At 47.3% G+C, this 19,832-nt stretch overlaps 1 protein-coding gene across 1 annotated transcript in view; it reads right to left on the minus strand.

The window, feature by feature from the left end:
• Positions 1-13,464: 13,464 nt before the first annotated feature.
• FBRS (fibrosin) overlaps positions 13,465-19,832 on the minus strand; it is a 32,104-nt gene continuing 25,736 nt past the window's right edge. The window contains exons 12-22 of the mRNA XM_024744338.1: positions 19,406-19,811; positions 19,246-19,290; positions 18,839-18,934; positions 18,534-18,602; positions 17,724-17,753; positions 17,272-17,343; positions 16,841-16,961; positions 16,655-16,735; positions 15,668-15,751; positions 15,336-15,543; positions 13,465-15,237 (exon numbers count right to left, since the gene is read on the minus strand). Of these exons, the coding sequence (XP_024600106.1) occupies positions 14,649-15,237; positions 15,336-15,543; positions 15,668-15,751; positions 16,655-16,735; positions 16,841-16,961; positions 17,272-17,343; positions 17,724-17,753; positions 18,534-18,602; positions 18,839-18,934; positions 19,246-19,290; positions 19,406-19,811 (1,801 nt within the window). The 3' untranslated portion in view covers positions 13,465-14,648. The remainder of the gene's footprint in view (positions 15,238-15,335; positions 15,544-15,667; positions 15,752-16,654; positions 16,736-16,840; positions 16,962-17,271; positions 17,344-17,723; positions 17,754-18,533; positions 18,603-18,838; positions 18,935-19,245; positions 19,291-19,405; positions 19,812-19,832) is intronic.

A 19,832-nucleotide genomic window follows, 5' to 3' on the forward strand; every position in this document is an offset into this window, starting at 1 on the left:
ATGTTTTTATTTGTTTATTCATCTATTTATATATTTACTTATTAATATTACAATAATATTGACAATAATTCCCATCTTCTGATGGGCTCTACCTTTGTCCTGTTCAAGCTGCTTCCCCTTCCCCACACCAGGAAACCACTATCTGGAACTTTGTGTTTATTGTTTTCTTGCCTTTAGTTTTGTAGTTTTGTCCTCTCTATGATGATTAAACAATATATTATTTAGTTATAGTTATTTCTGAATTTTTTAAAAGGTTATCACGGTGTAGGAGTCCTCAGGTTCTCACGTTCTGTTTTTACACTCAATGGTCTATTAATGAAATTCATTCGTACTGTTATGTGTAGCTGTGGTTACTTCCAATTCCACTCTTGTGTACTATTTCATTTTGTCAAGATGCCCCAATGTATTTATCCATTCTCCTGTTGAAGGGCTTTTCGGGTTCATTCTGGGTTTTGGCCATTTGTTCACTGCTGTTATGAATATTCATAGACATGTCTCCTGGAGCACTTGAGCAAGACTTGTTCCTGGATACCTGCCCAAGAGTGGAAGTGCTAGGCTTTAAGGTGTGTAAATGTTCAATTTGACAAGAAAGAATGATGAATTGTTTTCCAAAATGGTTGTATGGATATGTATTCCCACCAGCAATGTATAGAAGTTCTTCTCCAGTACTTGGTGTTTTAATTCTTGCCATAGACTGGATATCTCATTATGACGTTGATTTGTATTTCCTTGAATGATGTTGAACATCTCTCAGTAAGTTTCTTAGCCATGCTTCCTCTTCTTTGAAATGCACGTTTGAGTCTTTTGCCCATTTTTCTGTTGATTTATTATGCTTTGTTGGTTCGTAGACGGTCTTTAGATCACCTCAATATATATATCCTTGAATAGTGATATGTGTTTGCAAATATCTTCTTCAAATTTGTAGCTTATAATTTTGTTTTAATTTTAATATAGTTTTATGTATCAATATTTTATTTTATAACTAACCTTTTGTGTTTTGAGATTCGTTATTACTCCAAGGTCAGAAAGAAATTCTCTTATATTTTCTCCTAAAACTTTTAATGTTTTGCCTTTGATAATTAAGTCCTTATATCTGGAGTTGATTTTTGTGTATAGTGTGAGGCAATGATCTAATTTCATTTTTTCCTATAGAGAGAACTTTTTTTCCAGCTCCATTTATTGGATAGACCCTCCTAGGATCTGCCGTGCCACCCCTGTCATTTATCAAAATTTTTTTTATTCATGAGTTGATTTTGGTGAATTTCTATCACTACCAACACCATCTTGTCTTCATTGCAATAGCTTTTTAACAATTCTGGTAGAGCAAGTCTCTTCTCTTTATTCTTCTTCAGAAGTATCTACCTGTTCTTAGCTCCTACTTCTCTGTATATATTTTTTAATTGGCTTGTTGAGTTTCATGAAAAACCCTGTTGTAAGCTTTATTAACATTGCATTGACGGTTACAGATCAATTTGGAGAGAACTGTATCTTTACAATATTGTCTTCCTATCCATGAACACAAGCTAGCCCCATTTGCTTATTAATAATAAATCTTGGAGATTGTCCCAGATCTGCATGTTGGGATCTACCTTATATTTTATTTTACCTTATATTTTAAAAGGCCATACTAGACCATTGTGTGAATGTTGAGTGATTTATTTAATCACTCTCCTATTTTGGACAGTTTAATTATTTTCATTCTCTAGCTCTAGGAACAATATTTTTGTGGAAAACCTGTAGTGAATATCTTCACATACATGAAAAACAGTGTTTGATTTTGTTTTTTAAGTCTTTCTTTATTGCTAACTTTAGCCTGTTCTGCACCCAGCACAATGGCTCTAGATGTCCTCCGTCTTTTTTCATCACCGTCTTCCTCCTGCTGTGTCTTCCCCAGGAGACTGGCAATGGCTCTGTGATCCCTAAGTATTGGGGTCAGGGTCCCCTAGAGAGTCTACAATTGCTTCTCCTGAAGCTAGGGGTGGGGTGGGGAGATTTGGAGTAAAATAAAGTGATTTTGTTAGGTAAGAAAAATTGCTTCATTTCTAAGGTGTGTCAAGTGTTTCATACACATTTCATCACAGCCGCCCGACCCAGCCCTGAGAGGTGAGCATCGTTACATCGCTGTTATTCCTACATTAGCCTTAGACACTGAGGCCCCAGTTCACCCAGCGTTTTAGAGACCTCAACTGGATTCCAAGCTGGGGTTGTCCCAGCTGGCCTCAGGAAATGTTTATTGACAGTAAAGCAGGGTATGAGTATATCAACAAACACTTATTAACCAATCTTTCTCCTTTTTCAAAGTTCCAAATATTTCCATCAAGGGCTCACTGTCTCGTTAATGAAAAGAGTAAACGCTCATTTGCATCACTGAAGACCTCTTCTCCTTCACAGCTTGGGAGGGCAGGGGCTGGTATTAGGGAGAGAGTTAGAGACCATGAGACCTGGTCTCTAGGCACCTAACATAGGCTCTGACACCTGGTTCCGTAAATGTTATAATCATTCAGGACATTTACAGAATAATGACCCTAACAGCTGCTATTTCCTGGGCGTTTACTATGTCCCCAGCGCTTTGCGAGGCCGCCTTCTTTTGCCGCAGCTTTTAGTCCTCCAGGCTTTTGAGGTCCAAGGACTTGTCCCTTTTTTGGTAGGTGTGGTTAACTCTCAGGTTCAGAGAGGTAACTAGCCTAAAATCACAAAGCAAACAGCTAGCAAAGAAGGGTTTCAAACCCATATTTTGTCTGACCCTAAAGTCTGTCCCTCTTGAATTTTTCACTAAATTTACATGAGCCTTTTTCATCGTTGCACCTCAGTATACACTGAGGGTACTCAGCCCAGTCTTACCTGCCTTGCAAGCAAGCCTTGTGGGCATTACATTCTTAGTATTAAATAACCAACTCAAGCAAGTTGGTGCTAGAGGCAGCCTAATATGAGTAAGCATCTTAACCATTTTTAGAACACCAGTGATCCTCACAGCAACTCCATTGAGATACGCTTTATTACTATTCTCACTTTGCAGATGAGGAAACTAAGGTTCAGAAAGGTAAAGTCATTGGCTCAAGGTCACTCAGCTCAAGCCTACTCTGGATTTGATGGGTCCTGGAGAAAAGGTGGGAGAAGGGGGGAAGGAAGGCAAGAGAGGACTCCCTCCAAGAGCCAGGGCAGGGCCTCCCACCAGTTGGTGGGAGGGTTTGGGAGGAACTAGCAGCTTGGTGAAGGCATTTGTCAGTCTTACCCACCACTGCCCACGCACAACCCCACAGCGAAATGCCTGGCATGTAGAAAGTGCTCCACAAACACTGCTCCCAGGCTCTTCTTCACTTGGTAGCCGGCAACAGCCCACACGGCTCCCCTCGCTGAGGCTCCAGCTCACCCAGCACGCTCCCACCTCAAGGACTGGCTGGGCACTGCTCCCCCTTCTGCCTGAAGCATTCCTCTCCCAATTTTTCTATTTTTAATTTTTGTTGTGATAATTAAATTTTATGTTTTTGTAAAAGTTTTACATATAAATATATATATTTTTTAAGTAGAAAGAGTAGAACATGATCCGTAAAGGTGAAACCGTATCTCCACTCCCTAGAAGTTCCTATTGAGCAATTCTCAAATATCTTTCTAGAAATACTCTATGCATGCATAGATATATACTTTTCTCACATAAATGGTAGCAAACTATACACACAGTTCTTCCCTGAATTGTTTTCTTTGCGGTACGCGGGCCTCTCACTGTTGCGGCCTCTCCCGTTGCAGAGCACAGGCTCCGGACGCGCAGGCTCAGCGGCCATGGCTCACGGGCCCAGCCGCTCCACAGCATGTGGGATCCTCCCGGACCGGGGCACGAACCCGTGTCCCCTGCATCGGCAGGCGGACTCTCAACCACTGCGCCACCAGGGAAGCCCTTCCCTTAATTTTTTTAACTTAACACTACATCACAGGGAGCTTTCCTTATCTGCCACACCAACCAGTACAGACACACCTCATTCTTGTTAATTGTTCCATATTTATCCATTGATGATCCTACAAGTTTAACAGATGCCTGTGGCTAGACATTTGGGTTGTTTCCAGTCTTTCCATGATAACAAACAGGGTTTCCGGGAACATTACTATTATTATTGACTTATAATTCATATACCATAAGTTCACTCTTTTAAAGTATACAATTCAAAGGTTTGGGGTTTTAGTATATTCACAAAGTTGTACAACTACTACCACTACCTAATTCTGGGAACATTCTTTTTTTAAAAAAAAAAATATTTATTTTTTTTTTAAAGTTCCAACTCACTTCTTTTTTAAATAAATAAATAAATAAATAAATAATTTTTGGCTGCGTTGGGCCTTTGTTGCTGCACGCGAGCTTTCTTTAGTTGCGGTGAGCAGGGGCTACTGTTTGTTGCGGTGCATGGGGTTCTCATTGCGGTGGCTTCTCTTGTTGAGGAGCACAGGCTCTAGGACGCGTGGGCTTCAGTAGTTGTGGCTCATGGGCTCTAGAGCGCAGGTTCGGTAGTTGTGGCCCACAGGCTTAGATGCTGCGCGGCATGTGGGATCGTTCCAGAGCAAGGCTGGAACGCGGGTCCCCTGCATTGGCAGGCGGATTCTTAACCACTGCGCCATCAGGGAAGCCCCTTTAATATTTACTTTATTTATTTATTTTATTTATTTAGTTGCACCAGGTCTTAGTTGTGGCTCTCTGGCTCCTTAGTTGCGGCATGCATGTGGTATCTAGTTCCCTGACCAGGGATCAAACCCAGGCTCCCTGAATTGGGAGCCTGGAGTCTCAACCACTGTGCCACCAGGGAAGTCCTTGGGAACATTCTTGAACACATATTTTTATGGCCTTGCCTGAATGTGTCAGCAGGAGGCACCTCTAGAGGTGCGGTGGATAAGCTTTAGGGAGATGATTACTTCCAATGGGAAGAAGGGTGGGGCTTATTTTTACGAAGAGAGGCTTGGGATCTCTGCATTACCCTCTCCACACTGAGCACATGCCTATGGCAATGACCACCTTGTCCCTTAGAGAAAATTAGGTCCATCTGGATTTTCACACATTGGATTTGCTTAAAGCAGGCTAGGCCCCTAAATCGTCCAGTTAGAACAGGCTAGTGATGGGAAATGCCCCCATCACATGTGGACTGTAACAACCCCCTTCACAGACCTTACTGTTGTGCCGTTGTGTGGTCCTTTAAAAAACTAAATCAGGTAATGTCTTTCCATTGTTCTGAAATTCTAAAAAAAAAAAAAAGTACAGCCTAAATAAACTGTAATGGCTAGCATCTCACTCAGAGTAGAAGCCAAAATCCTCAAGTCCCTACAAAGGCCTGCCAGGTCCTACACGATCTCGTCCCCGCACACCTCTTGGATCTCATCTCCCATCCCTCTCCCTCTCACTCACTCTGCTCTAGCCACACTGGTCCCCTGGCTGATCCTCCAGCTCACCCAGCACATTTCCACCTCAAGGACTTCACCCTGCTCCTCCCTCTGCCTCGAGCATTCCTCTCCCAGGTATTGCATGATTCCTTTCCTCACTTCATTCCCACTCTGCTCCCTTGGCATCCCTTAGAGAAACCTTCTTTGATCTCTCATAGAAAATTGCACACCAGGGACTTCCCTGGTGGTCCAGTGTTTAAAAATCTGTCTTGCAATGCAGGGGATGCCAGTTGGATCCTCGGTTAGGGAACTAAGATATCACATGCTCAGGGGCAACTAAGCCTGAGCTCCACAACTAGAGAGAAGCCTGCGCACTGCAACAAAAGATCCCAGGTGCCGCAACTAGGACCCAGTGCAGCCAGTAAATAAATAAATAAATAAATGTTGAAAAAATAAAAGAAAATAGCACCCCAGAACTTTCTAGCCTATATTCTACTCTTTTTCCTTAACAGTTATCGCCAACTGACATATATTTATTTCTTTACTCTTTCTGCCCCCTCTAGAATTTTAATCTCCCAGAGAAAAATACCTTTGTCCTTTCTGTTCACTGCATGTTGCTATAACACTGTAGATAATAAATATTGATGGACTTAATGAATGAGTAGCTTTCACTGAGGCACAAAACAAAGATTAGAAAAAGTCTAAAGGGCAGGGGAGGGGGGAATGGGCAGAGGATCTGAAGAGACAATTCACAGAAAAGGAGAATACAAGTGATTTGTAAACGTCTGGCAAGATGTTCAGCTTCACTCATAATAAAAGAAATGCAAATTAAAACTTCAGTGAGTCACCATCTTTCACCTATCTGATTAACAAAGATCAAAAAGCTTGTTATGGGCTTCCCTGGTGGCGCAGTGGTTGAGAGTCCGCCTGCACCGCAAACAAACAAACAAAACGCTTGTTACTTCTCCATGTTAGCAAGGGTGTGGAGAAACAGGTCTTCTCATACACTGTTGGTGAGAATGAAAATTGGTGAAAGGTTTTGTGGAGGACAATTTAGCAGCATCTAAATCTTGAAAGCATGTACTCTGGCTTAGCAATTCCTTGTCTAGAAACTGATCCTGCAGGTTTATTTGCTCAAGTATACAAAGATGTGGGTATTCACTGCAGCACTCCTTATTCTAGTAAAAGACTAAAAAGAACGTAAATGTCCATTGATGGATACTGGTTAAATATATTATGGTATAGCCTTACAATGGAATACTATGTAGAGACTAAAATGGAGATGGATTTCTATGTGCTGAAATGGAATAACCCACAAGAGACTGTTAGTTGAAAACAGCAATGTGCTGAACAGCATGTACTATATGTAAACATTTGTTTAAAAGAAAGAACAAAGGAATTGTTCTGCAGAAACAAACAAGAAATCAAATGATGTCTCCGGGGAAGGGGAAATGGAGCAGGGTAGGAGGGTCAGAGGAAGGAAGAAAACTTTTTATTCTACCTTTTTTAATAACCTACAAACTTTAATGTTAATTACCCTAGGCATAGAAGCAGATAATACATGCACATGAGACAAAAATCCAAAAACATAAAAGGGTAATAATAAAAAGTAAGTCTTTGCTAAAAAAACCCAAAACACCCAGAACAAAAAACACAATGGGGCTTCCCCGGTGGCGCAGTGGTTGAGAATCGGCCTGCCAATGCAGGGGACATGGGTTCGAGCCCTGGTCTGGGAAGATCACATGCCGCGGAGCAACTAGGCCCGTGAGCCACAACTACTGAGCCTGCGCATCTGGAGCCTGTGCTCCGCAGCAAGAGAGGCCGCAACAGTGAGAGGCCCGCGCACCGCGATGAAGAGTGGCCCCTGCTTGCCACAACTAGAGAAAGCCCTCGCACAGAAACGAAGACCCAACATAGCCATAAATAAATAAATAAATTTATTAAAAAAAAACCCACAATGATGGGGGTACATCAAAGGGACACAGGAGCCAACTGAAAACTGGAGAGTAATAATTAAAGTAGTACTAGTGTTTAACCTAAAGTATAAAATGAATATCCATAAATCCATCATAATATAATATAAATAAATGATTGAATAAATAAATTCTTACCATACAGAAGAATTCCAAATAGTTTATGTAGATATTTTTGCCCTCAAGGAGGTGGAGCATAATGTCTCAACTCCTGTAGTCTGGGCTGTGCATAGTGACTTCCTTCCTAAGAGTAGGATAGGGAAAGGAGTAATTTTACAGTGGAATCTGACAAGCACTACCTCAGCCAGGTGATTAAAGTTAACATCAACAGTGATAAATCATCTTGGGCCTTCCCTGGTGATCCAGTCATTAGGACTCCATGCTTCCACTGCAGGGGGCACGGGTTCAATTCCTGGTCAGGGAACTAAGATCCCGCATGCTGTGTGGTGCCAATAAATAAATAAATACAAACCGAAAAAAATTGCAAATTAAAAAAAGTGACAAATCATCTTGAAGGCATGTACCCTTGATATGATGAGATGAAAATGGCATTTTACCTCTGCCTACTCCCCAAACGTATAACCTCTAGTCTACTTCTAGGGAAAACAACATACAAATCTCAATTAAGGGACATTTTATAAAATATCTGACCAGTAATCCTCAAAGTTGTCAAGATCATCAAAAACAAGGAAACCTGGGATTTCCCTGGTGGCGCAATGGCTAAGAATCCGCCTGCCAATGCAGGGGACACAGGTTCGAGCCCTGGTCCGGGAAGATCCCACATGCCGCGGAGCAACTAAGCCCGTGCATCACAACTACTGAGCCTGCGCTCTAGAGCCCGTGACCCACAACTACTGAGCCCGCAAGCCACAACTACTGAAGCCCGCGTGCCTAGAGCCGGTGTTCTGCAACAAGAGAAGCCACCGCAATGAGAAAACCGCGCATCGCTGCGGAGTAGCCTCCACTCATCGCAACTAGAGAAAGCCTGCGCGCAGCAACGAAGACCCAACGCAGCCAAAAATAAATTAATTAATTTAAAAAACACACACACAAAAAAAGAAAACAAGGGGCTTTCCTGGTGGCGCAGTGGTTAAGAATCTGCTTGCCAATGCAGGGGACACGGGTTCAAGCCCTGGTCTGGGAAGATCCCACATGCCGCGGAGCAACTAAGTCCGTGTGCCACAGCTACTGAGCCTGCACGCTAGAGCCCATGTTCCACAACAAGAGAAGCCACTGCAATGAGAAGCCCACACACCACAACAAAGAGTAGCTCCCTCTCACCACAACTAGAGAAAGCCCGTACACAGCAACGAAGACCCAGCACAGCCAAAAATAAGTAAATAAATAAATAAATAAAATAAAATAAAATAAAATAAAATCACTACATTATGCCAAAAAAAAGAAAAAAGAAAAGAAAACAAGGAAACCTGGAAAACTCACAGTCAAGAGAAGCCTAAGGAGACATGATGACACTGGGACAGACAAAGGGCATTAGGTAAAAACTAAGGAAATCTGAAAAAAGGATAGACTTAATAATAATAATGTATCAGTACTGATTCATTAATTGTAACAAACGTGAGATGTTAATAGAGGACTGAGTGGGCGGACATACAGGAACCCTCAGTACAATCTTTTCAATTTTTCTGTAAATCTAAAACTTCTGAATAATAAAGTTTATTTTTTTAACATCTCCACATAAGAATGTCTCCTTTCTTCTCCTGAATCCGTAAGTCATATAACTTCTCTGAACTTCAATTTCCCTATCTTGAAATAGGGAAATTATTTTGAATCCTTCCAACTACAATCAATAACAACACTCTCATTTAGTGAATGAATGTTCACTGTGTACCAAATTCTATGCTAGGCACCCTTTACATGCATTATTCCCGTGTAACCATCACAGTGAAACTGTGGGCTAAGATTGTCATTTTTCTTCTTTGTCCACTATGGAAAGAGGCTGCAACTACACCAAGACACAAAGCTTTGGTTGGTGGAAACCAAATTCAAACTCCGTTATATCTGATGTAAAAGGCTCTAAACCTGTGTTCTCCACTGGCTCAGATCCCTCCTTCCCTCTTCTATGCCCGTTGGTAGATGCTTCCCACCCCAAAGCCCGTTTTGAAAGATGTGCTTCCCCAGCAAACTGCTTGTAACTAAGCATTCTCTTTCATCAATCTCTAAAAATCTCTTTCTTAAGGTTTCTTTCTTTTTTTCTTTAAATTTTTTTGGAGTATAGTTGATTTACAATATTGTGTTAGTTTCAGGTGTACAGCAAAGTGAATCAGTTATACATATACATATACGCACTCTTTTTTAGATTCTTTTCCCATATAGGCCATTACAAAGTATTGAGTAGAGTTCCCTGTGCTATACAGTAGGTCCTTATTAGTTATCTATTTTAGATATAGTAGTGTGTATATGTCCACCCCAATCTCCCAACTTATCCCTCCACACACACCCCACCCCCTTATCCCCTGGTAACCATAAGTTTGTTTTCTACATCTGCAACTCTATTTCTGTTTTGTAGATACATTCATCTGGACCCTTCTTTTAGATTCCACGTATAAGTGATATCATATGATATTTGTCTTCCTCTGTCTGACTTACTTCACTCAGTATGACAGTCTCTAGGTCCATCCATGTTGCTGCAAAATAGCATTATTTCATTCTTTTTTATGGCTGAGTAATATTCCATTGTATATGTGTACCACATCTTCTTTATCTATTCTTCTGTTGATGGACATTTAGGTTGTTTCCATGTCCTAGCTATTGTAAATAGTGCTGTGATGAACACTGAGGTGCATGCATCTTTTCAAATTATGGTTTTCTCTGGATATATGCCCAGGAGTGGGACTGCTGAATCATATGGTAGCCCTAGTTTTAGTTTTTTAAGGAACCTCCATACTGTTCTCCATAGTGGCTGTACCAATTTACATTCCCACCAACAGTGTAGGAGGTTTCCCTTTTCTCCACACCCTCTCCAGCATTTATTGTTTGTAATTTTTTTGGTGATGGCAATTCTGACTGGTGTGAGGTGATACCTCATTGTAGTTTTTATTTGCATTTCTCTTATAATTAGTGATGTTGAGCATCTTTTTAGCCATCTGTATGTCGTCTTTGGAGAAATGTCTATTCAGGTCTTCTGCCCATTTTTTTGAATTGGGTTATTTGTTTTTTTGATATTGAGCTGCATGAGCTGCTTGCATATTTTGGAGATTAATCCCTTGTCAGTTGCTTCATTTTCAAATATTTTCTCCCATTCTGAGGGTTGTCTTTTCATTTTATTTATGGTTTCCTTTGCCATGCAAAAGCTTTTAAGTTCTTTTTTACGGTTTCTGATCAGAAAGGCATCACCAGCAATGACAGCAGTCGTTCTTGGAGTATGTACCCTGTGCCAGACACAGTTCTAAGAACTTTATGCTTACTAACGTAGCAAATTCATGCAGTAATGGTAGAAGAAACCATTAAAACTCCAGGTTCATATATTGTTGGTGGGAATGTAAAATAGTTCAGCCACTTTGGAAACTAGTTTGGCCGTTCCCCAAAATACTAAATGTAGAGCCACCATATGACCCAGCAATTCCACTCCAAAGTATATACCTAAGAAAATTGAAAACATGCATTCATACAAAAACTTGCACACAGATATTCACAGCCGCATTATTCGTAATAGTCAAAAGAAACAACCCAAATGTTCATCAACTGAAGAATGGATAAACACAATGTGGCATATCCATACAATGGAGAATGTTACTTGGCAATAAAACGGAAAGAAGTACTGATGCAAGCTACGACAGGGATGAACCTTGAGACCATAATGCTAAGTGAAAGAAGCCAGTCATAAAAGACAGGTTGAATTGTACAGTATGTGAATTATATATCAGTAAATTTGTTTTTAAAACCCTCCATTTTGCAAATAAGGAAACCATGGCACAGAAATGAGCACACTGCTTAAGATTACACAGCTACTCTGCTGAGCTCATTCAGAACAAAGAAACACATTTCCAAATAGCAGCCTGATGGTGAATGATTTGGGTTTCGTTTTGTATTTCCCCAATGTTGACAGTCGTTTCTGGACTGTCATTTTACCTCTGCCTAAGGAGGTGCATAAGTTAGGGTCAGAACCAGAGATGGGTCAATGGAAGACAATGGTTATTGAGGATAGGCCCTAACAAGGTATAGCCCTTGGGATTCTTTCCCTTCACTCTTTCTTCTCGTATGAGTTTATTGCTCCTCTCTCACAGTAGCATGTAAGCTCCAGGAAAGCTGGACTTTTGTTTTGTTTACCTCTGTATCCCCAGTCACTAGTTCAGCGCCTGGCATGATAGATGAAGCGAACAGCAGTTGAAAAAATAAGAGGCAGTGCAGACAGGGAATCAGACAGAGGGAGGTTTCTGACTTTGGTGCTGGTGAAACTCTCAGAGGTGGAAATGGAGTAGGGGTGGGGTGGTGTGCAGCATCAGAGATCTGAGGTACTTGCGGGAGAGATCTAGGAGAGATTGGTTATATGTATCTAGAAAATATTTCACTGAGAATTCCATACCCAAATGCTTACAGGGACCAGGGAAGTGCCCTGAATCATGCCAATGCCCCATTCCTAGACAATAGAGTGGAAAGGACAGTGACAATCTGGAGAGAATACGCCCCATCTCAAGTGACAGTCATAGGGAGAGCAGGTACAATGTTAACAGATCTTTGGATTTTTCAAGAGAAGCTGAAAACAAGGACTGCCAGGTGAAATATTGTCTGCAAGCCAAGTTTCTCCTGGTCAACCCGTTTCTGACTTGTTGGAGCAAGGTAGACCTGAGTCCTCCCTAGAAGTCTTGGGTGTGTGTGGTGGTAGCAGAGAGTGTTGGATTCATCTTTCCTAAGGTGATGTGTATACTCGGAACAAGTCAATTCTGGGTGGCTTGGGTGGGAGCCAGCTTCTCTAGCTCAGTTTAGTCGTCACTTGGTTTTTAATGATTACATCAAAGAATGATGTTAAGTGTAAAAAGATAGTCGTAAAATAGTACATTTCACAGGATCCCATTTTTTTCATTATATTTTGAGCATACAGTTAGTAAAATAACTGGAAGAATATGCCCAACAGTTAACAGTGGCCATCTCTGAGGAATGGGATTATGAGGCACTTTCTCTGTACTATGTATTTCTGTGTATTTGAACTGTTTTATAATGACCATGTATAAAAGAAAAACCAATACTGATTTTTTTAAAATTATAGATCTTTTATCTTTTCTAACATTAACTACTATCCATGTTCATATATATGTGCAGGTAAACACAAATACCAAATGACTGACAGTGGTTACCTTGGGAAGGGTGCAGGGCTGGGGTATGTTGACACGTGAACGGGAGATCTAGTTTTGCTGTCTTTATTGCTTGAATCTTTCTTTTTTATAAATTATTTTTTAAATTAATTATTTATTTTTGGCTGTGTTGGGTCTTCGTTTCTGTGCGAGGGCTTTCTCTAGTTGCGGCAAGCGAGAGCCACTCTTCATCACGGTGCGCGGGCCTCTCACTATTGCGGCCTCTCTTGTTGCGGAGCACAGGCTCCAGATGCACAGGCTCAGCAGCTGTGGCTCACGGGCCTAGTTGCTCCGCGGCATGTGGGATCTTCCCAGACCAGGGTTCGAACCCGTGTCCCCTGCATTGACAGGCAGATTCTCAACCACTGCGCCACCAGGGAAGCCCTATTGCTTGAATCTTACACACAGTTGACCCTGGGGTATTGATTCCAGGACCTGCCATGGATACCAAAATCCTCAGATGCTCAAGTCCCATAGTTGGCTCTCCATATCTGTGGTCCCACATCCACAGATTCAACCATTGATCATGTGGTACTGTATGAGGTATTTATTGGGAATAAAACCACGTATAAGTGGACCTGTGCAGTTCAAACCCGTGTTCAAGGGTCAACTGGAATATGTACTCCTGGACTGTAGAAAAATGTGAAAAACTTCAGTGCCCAACACTCCAATCCATCCATCCAGAAGTAGAACAAATTGTTCAGGTGGGAAGGAGGGGAAAACCTTCATCAGGACATGGACAATATTGTCCTCATCCCTCCCCAACCCCAGGACCCAGCCCAATCCCCCCCAGGTGACCCACACACAAAGAGGAGCCAAGGGGCCTCATTGTAACACTCATTTTTATATAAATATCCGCAAGTCATGTTACAGAATAAGTCCCACTGGGGAAAAAAGTCAATGTTATGTTTTTGTTAAACCGACCCCTGCCTTCTAGGTTGGGCCCCAGCCTGGGGGCACCTGTTGCTTTGGGAAGGCTGGGGCTGCTGCCAAGAGGCTGCTGAAGAAGCTGCCTGTGTTGCCCACCCCCGGGCCAACCCCCTTCTTTGGTGTGTGGTACATGGTGACCTTCTCTGGCCCCCCTTAAGGAGCCTGCGGCAGGGTTCTGGGGAACAGGGTTCTGGAGAGCAAGGCCCAGGAATCCTGGGGGCACTTGGAAATAGAGTGGGGGGGACCAAGCCACTAAGGTGGAGTCTGAAGCTTAGAGGTTGCGCCTTTGGGGATGGGGGCACACAGAGGTAACAGGAACAGGTGGGGGGAACCTGGGCTGACAGCCAAGCAGGAAGCACTTGCCCTTCTTTCTAGCCTAGGTACCCAGGTCCCTTTTCCTGTTGGTCCACCTCCTGCTGGGCCCCAGATTTCCAGGGATAAGCCCTGGGTTCCTGCCTGTTCCCTCCCAGCTCTCCCCACTGCAATCCCCCCTCCCCCCACAGAGAGGCCAGAGGCTAGGAACACAGCACCAGTCTTAGGATTTAATTAACCAGGAAGGGGGATTATTGGGAGGGGCACCCCTGTAAAAATGTACAAAAGGTCTGGGGGGCTATGTGGAAGAGGAGATAAATATGTACATGGAACCCCCCTTCCTTTAGCCCCTCCTCCCCCAGCCCTGAGAGGGCATGAGGACTTGGGTGGTAGGTGAAGAGGAGGGGGGGCACTTTGGCCTCTGGCTTAGTGAGCCCTTGGGGAGGCAGGCCAAGGGCCTAGGGGCCCTCAGAAGGGGCGATGGTGCACCTCAGGAGATCACAAGCTATGACCTCTGAAATGACCCCCACTCTCATGTACACACACCTCTCTAAAGGCTTGTGACCTCTGCCCTCCCAGTGACCCCAAGATCCAACTGATGCTTGATCCAGTGGGGGTTGGGGCTTACTGCTCCCAGATTCCACGACCTCAGAGGTGGCTGGTGAGGTCATGACCTCTGCCCTCCAGCCCTGGCTTGAAACCTCAGCTCTAGGACCTTGTCAAAAGAAAAGGGGGATGGAGCTATGCCCCTGCCCCTCCCCTTCCCTCACCTGTCAGCCCGGGCTGGGCCAGGGGCCCGAGGTGGGGAACTAGGCCGAGGGGCGGGCACAAGCGGAGGTGGTGCCCCCAAAAGGGCTCCTGGCGGGGTCTTGCTGAGAAGGTGAGGGGTTCCTGGGGCCGCAGCTGGTGGCGGCGGTGGAGCCAAGCGGCTGTATAGCAGGGGATGGGCAGGCTCTAGACCGTAGAGGCGGGCGGCAGCCACAGCCCCTGGTCCAGTCAGCTCCTCACCTGCCTCATAGAAGCGGGGTGGCCTAGAGAGGCGAGGGGGCCCTGCCAACCAGGCTGGCTCCAGGAAGCCAGCACAGCGCTCTGGAGGACTAGGGCCCAGAAAGGGGGGTGGCCGGGGCCTCTCAAACAGCAGGTGAAGGCCTTGAGGCCCGGTGGTGGTGGCAGCGGCGGCGGCGGCGGCGGCAGCGGCGGCGGCAGCAGCGGCGGCAGCGGCAGCAGCAGCTTCCTCCTTCCGCTCTTCCTTTACCCGCACCAATTCCTTGGCTGGCCTGGCCCCTTCCTCGCCAGCCCGCGCCTTGGGAGTAGCAGGAGAAACTCGGAGCTGGGGCCGTGAGAAGGGGAGGTCCCTGGGGGCAGGGAGGAGAGGATGAAGGTACTCCGGAGGTTTGACTGAGGTAAGGGAGGGAGGAGGGCAGGGCAGGTGGGGGCTGGCGGGGAAGCACACCTGTCTTTCTCCTCCTTAGTGAGAGAGGGCTCCCTCCGCTCCACAGGCCGCTCCTTGTCTGAGCCTGGTGTCCGGGCGGCCTCAGGGGGCCGGACCCAGGCAGGAAAGGCCAGAGGACTGCGGTGCAGGCGGCCCCATGGGTCTGGCGGGGAGGCGAAGGCTGGTGGGGCCCCTGGGCTTTCTTTCTGGGCAAAGACGGCGCCGGAGTCTAGACAGAAGACAAAGTAGAAAGTGATGGGAGCAGGAGTGGGAGGTCCCACTCAGGCGTCCTCCCAGTCCCCTGCCTGAGCACAGGAGCCCACTGCCCCCACCCCACCCCGCCCAGCACTCACTGAATGTGGGGCTGCCCAGGCCTCCAAAGGCCCCGTTGGAGAGGGCAGCCAAGGAGGCGAAGCTTGTGGGACGCCCAAAGGGATCTGTAGGAGAAAAGGGGGATGGTCAGAGCATTGGGTGGCCGGCTCTGAGCAGGCATCAAGGACTGGCAGGGAAGAGACTGATCACCAAGCAGGCCCCAGAAAAGCACTGAGCTTTAAGGTGCAACGTGTTGTTTAACCTCACAAGCTCCATGAGGCAGACGGGAGCATTCCCACTTAAAGATGATTAAACAGGCTCAGAGAGGTGAAGTAACTTGCCAATCAATGGTCATCTAACCAGTGAGTGGAACCCCCAATCCAGGGCCTCTGACTCCAGAGGTCAGGCTCTTACCCCACAGCCCCCGACACCAGCCACCCAGACCAGCTCTACAGCACGCCACTCGCCTGAAGGCCTCAGCTAGCTTCCTCCCCCCTGCATGCAGGGCTGCTCCCAACCTGACCCTAACTTCGTATATATGTCACATAGCCAGTCAGAACATGTAACTAGCAAGCTGCGGGAACCTCACAATTTCCTCTTCTAGGAACACCTTTTCCTAGGCCAGCCAGCTCAACTCCTCCTCGTCCATCCAAACCCAGGATAAATCTCCCCAAGAAGCCTGCCAAGATCACTGGGAGCCAGTGACCATGCTCTCCGCTGGGCCTGCACAGCCTTCCTCCACCCGACTCTCCCAGGTGGCACACTCCCCACTACCACTGGCTAGTTTCAGAGACAGTGACTGAGCTGTCAGGGATTGGCGATTACTCTGCCCTTCCCTATCCCATTTTACAGAGGATGAGATCAAGGCTCAGAGGGGGTAGGGTAACCTGCCCAAGGTCACAAAGCAAGTGGAACCAGGTCTACCCTCCATTCCAGCTGCCTCTCAGGTCTAACTTCTATCCCCAACTTAACACCTCCTGGAACTCAGGGACAAGGCTTAGGCTGCCCAACATGCCTTTGGCTCTTACCAATGTGGGTGCTGGGGCTCAGAAAGGGTCCGTGGGCCCCGGGAGCTGCCGTGAAAGGGTTGGCTGCAGCGTGGACGGCACCTGGGGCGGAGAGGCGGGAGATTCTGATGAGGCTGAGTGGACGCAAGGTGGGCCTTGGGCTACAGGTGGGCAACCTCAGGCCCAGAGAGGGCTGGCCAGACTCACCAGTCGCAGTGAAGAGGGAGGCGGCCGGGTGGGAGAGCTCCTGCCCAGGGGGCAGGGCCCCATAGGGCCCCGGAAGGCAGGGCAGGAGGTCGTTCCGAAAGTCAAGCTTGTGGGAGTCGCCCTGCGTGGGACAGGGAGAGGGGCAGTGAGTGAGGAGCCAGGTGTGGTCCCGCTCTTGCTCTTCCACCCCGAGGCCCCCTCCGAGGGCTGCCTGGCGCCAAGACAGGGCTTGGGTGGGCCTCTGCCTCTCTCAGAGCCTTCTCTGACCACCCCCCAGTTAGCAAGAGAACCTAGTGCTAACTGTGGAATTGCTCAGGCAGTGACCAGGGACAGGAGGGAACATTTCTGGCCAAGATTCTGCCAAGCTCTGCTGAAGGTAGATGCCCAGAGCTCAGGCAGGCCCACTCTCCCCAGCCCTCCGGCCCCAGTACCTTCATCTTTTCCTGGTGTCTCAGGATCATGTAAGCCACGCGCACGTGCATGGCACACCACTTCCCTGGTTTCTGCCGCCCCAGAAGGATGACCAAAGGGAAAGGGAAGGAAAGAATGTTCACTCATCACCCACTCCAGACCTGGCCCTGGGCCCAGCCTTGCCACACAACGTCCCCACTCATCACCCCTACACCTGAGGGATGACTAGGTTCATTTCACAGCCTAGGAAACTGAGGCTCAGAGAGATAAACTGTCTTGCCCAAGGTCCCACGGCCAGCTGTGTCTGAACCCAGGTCTGCGGTTTGCAAGCCTTTCGCTTCCTGCTGTTCCACATCTGGCTGCCTCCACGTCTTGGGCTTCTTGCTTATTCCCAAGCAAGACCCTCCCCTCACACAAACACCCTGACGCCAGCCCCCAGCCTCATGCAGCCTGAGGTCCTCACCAAACTCACCCTCAAAGGTGGCCGGAAATGGTCAGGGATCTGGGAATAGCAAAGCAGAGATTGGCAGCAGTTCAGACCTGTTTACTGACCTGGGCACCTCATCTCCACAGTCCCCAATGCCCCACCAAACACCTCCCTGAGACCGTGTGCGGCTCCCTCAAACCTTTCCTTTCCCCATCTCTCCCACTCCGGGCACCTCCCCTCCAGCACCAAGTTACTGAACCTGGCTCCAAGGAGGTGCCCTGCTTGGAAAGCTGTGGAGTGGGTTAGTGGGCAGGCAGGACAGGTTTCTCAGAGAAGAAGAGTAGCTATCTGATAAACAGCTTTATATAATGAAGATCTGCTTAAGATTTCTTTAGAAAAAAGCCTTTACTATTGTTAAAAGAAGCTGGAAAACCTCTGGTCTAGTCTCTCCTTTAGGAAACAGATCCTGTGCTTTTCAAGATGTTCCCAAAGCCCTGGGCTTTAAGGCTGCTCCCCATGTCACTTCACAAAGAAGCAGCTTATCTTTTCATTGTTTTATGGATAGAACTTCCTGGTATGATGTCATTTGAAAAAATGAGTGCTGTGACTTAGAAAATTTGAAAACCCCTACAAAAACCACCATCTTAGAAATCTTATTTCTGGGGCAACTTCATGAAATTCCTATCCCTCGTGCCTGAGAAATCCTTCATTTATAGAAATTCCCTCTTCTCAGGTCCTCAGGGACACCCCTGACCATATATTAAAGGGAGGAATCAGTGGTTCACTCTCAAGTCAACCCTGCTCTCCCTCAACAGATCTTCCAGCTGCCCGAGGACCTGCCTTGGCCCCCCTCACCTGTGTCCCCTTTTGGGGAAGCCCGCTCGGCACTGGCCCCAGTCGTGGTGGCAGCTCGGGGTTCGTGCTCTGGGAAAGGGGAGTGGAGGGATCAGTCAGGAGAGCTGACACCAGGCATAAGAGGGGTCTAAAACCAAGCTGGGGGCTGGGACAGGGAGGGAGCATGGCTTTGGAGAAACCTGGGTCAACAAGGGGAGGGCAGGAGGATGGGCATGGTTTTGGGGAATGGGAAGGTAAATGGATCCAGGGGTATCTGGGTTTGTAAGGGGTGGGAGGTGGTGGTGTCGTCTGGATTGGGAGCTCACCTTGGGCTGGAAGGCCCCCTGCAGGGAGCCAAAGGAGACAGCCGGCGGGAGGCCCGGAGGTAGGCCGGGCACTGCGGGAGGGAAGGCCGTGTACGGCTGTGGAGAGAAGGGGACTAGTCCAAGCCGGGGGTGGAGGTGCAGCCCATCTGTGGTCTGCCCATCAGTCCTCTGGCCTCCACCCTAAATCCCCCCCAGGGAGCTCTCCCAGGCTCAAGGCTCTTGCTTTTGAAGCTGAAGACTGGACCCCAACAATCAGGGCCACACGCATTGATGCATCCATGCCCACACACCACACACCCACACCACACACCCACACCACACACCCACCCACACACACCCGCGCGCGCGCACACACACACACACACGCACACACACACACACACACACACACTCTCTCACACACTCACATTATGCCGGAAAAGGCCTTCCATCTTTCCTGGATATTTCTCAAACTAGGGAAGAGAAGGGAAGAGTAAGCTGCCAGCCAGGAACCCAGGGCCTTCCCCTGGAAGCCATACCCTCCCCGCAGGTCTCTGAGCCTCATCACCGGCCCAATGAGGAGCTCACCATGTGGGGGCCGTGGGGTGGCAGCAGGCCCGGGGGGTAAGGGGTGAAGTGCTGGTGGGTGTGCTGGTGGGTGTGCTGGTGCTGGTGGTTGTGCTGGTGGAACTGGAAGGCCAGGGGCCGGGCAGAGCCCCCTGCCCCCACCACCTCGGGGCCACCCTGGGCATTCAGGTAGCGAGAGTTCAGGTCCTGGCCGATCAGGTCCTGCTCTGTGGGAGGGGAGGGGGAGAAGGCTTTAACATCTGTAGCCACCATGTCAGCCTCCTTGGGCCCGGGTGACTGGCCTTCCCTTCTGGCTTTGGGCCGCTCCCTCCTCACGCCCTGCTGCTTGCTAAGGTCCAGATGCCCCGAAGCCAACTGGGCCCAAGCCCGGGGCCATGGCCCCCCACCCCCCGGCCAGGACCCCAAACTCACCAGAAAGGGCAGGGCA

The sequence above is a fragment of the Neophocaena asiaeorientalis genome, unplaced genomic scaffold (genome assembly GCF_003031525.2).
Source record: "Neophocaena asiaeorientalis asiaeorientalis breed wild unplaced genomic scaffold, Neophocaena_asiaeorientalis_V1.1 scaffold91, whole genome shotgun sequence".
Lineage (NCBI taxonomy): Eukaryota > Metazoa > Chordata > Mammalia > Artiodactyla > Phocoenidae > Neophocaena > Neophocaena asiaeorientalis.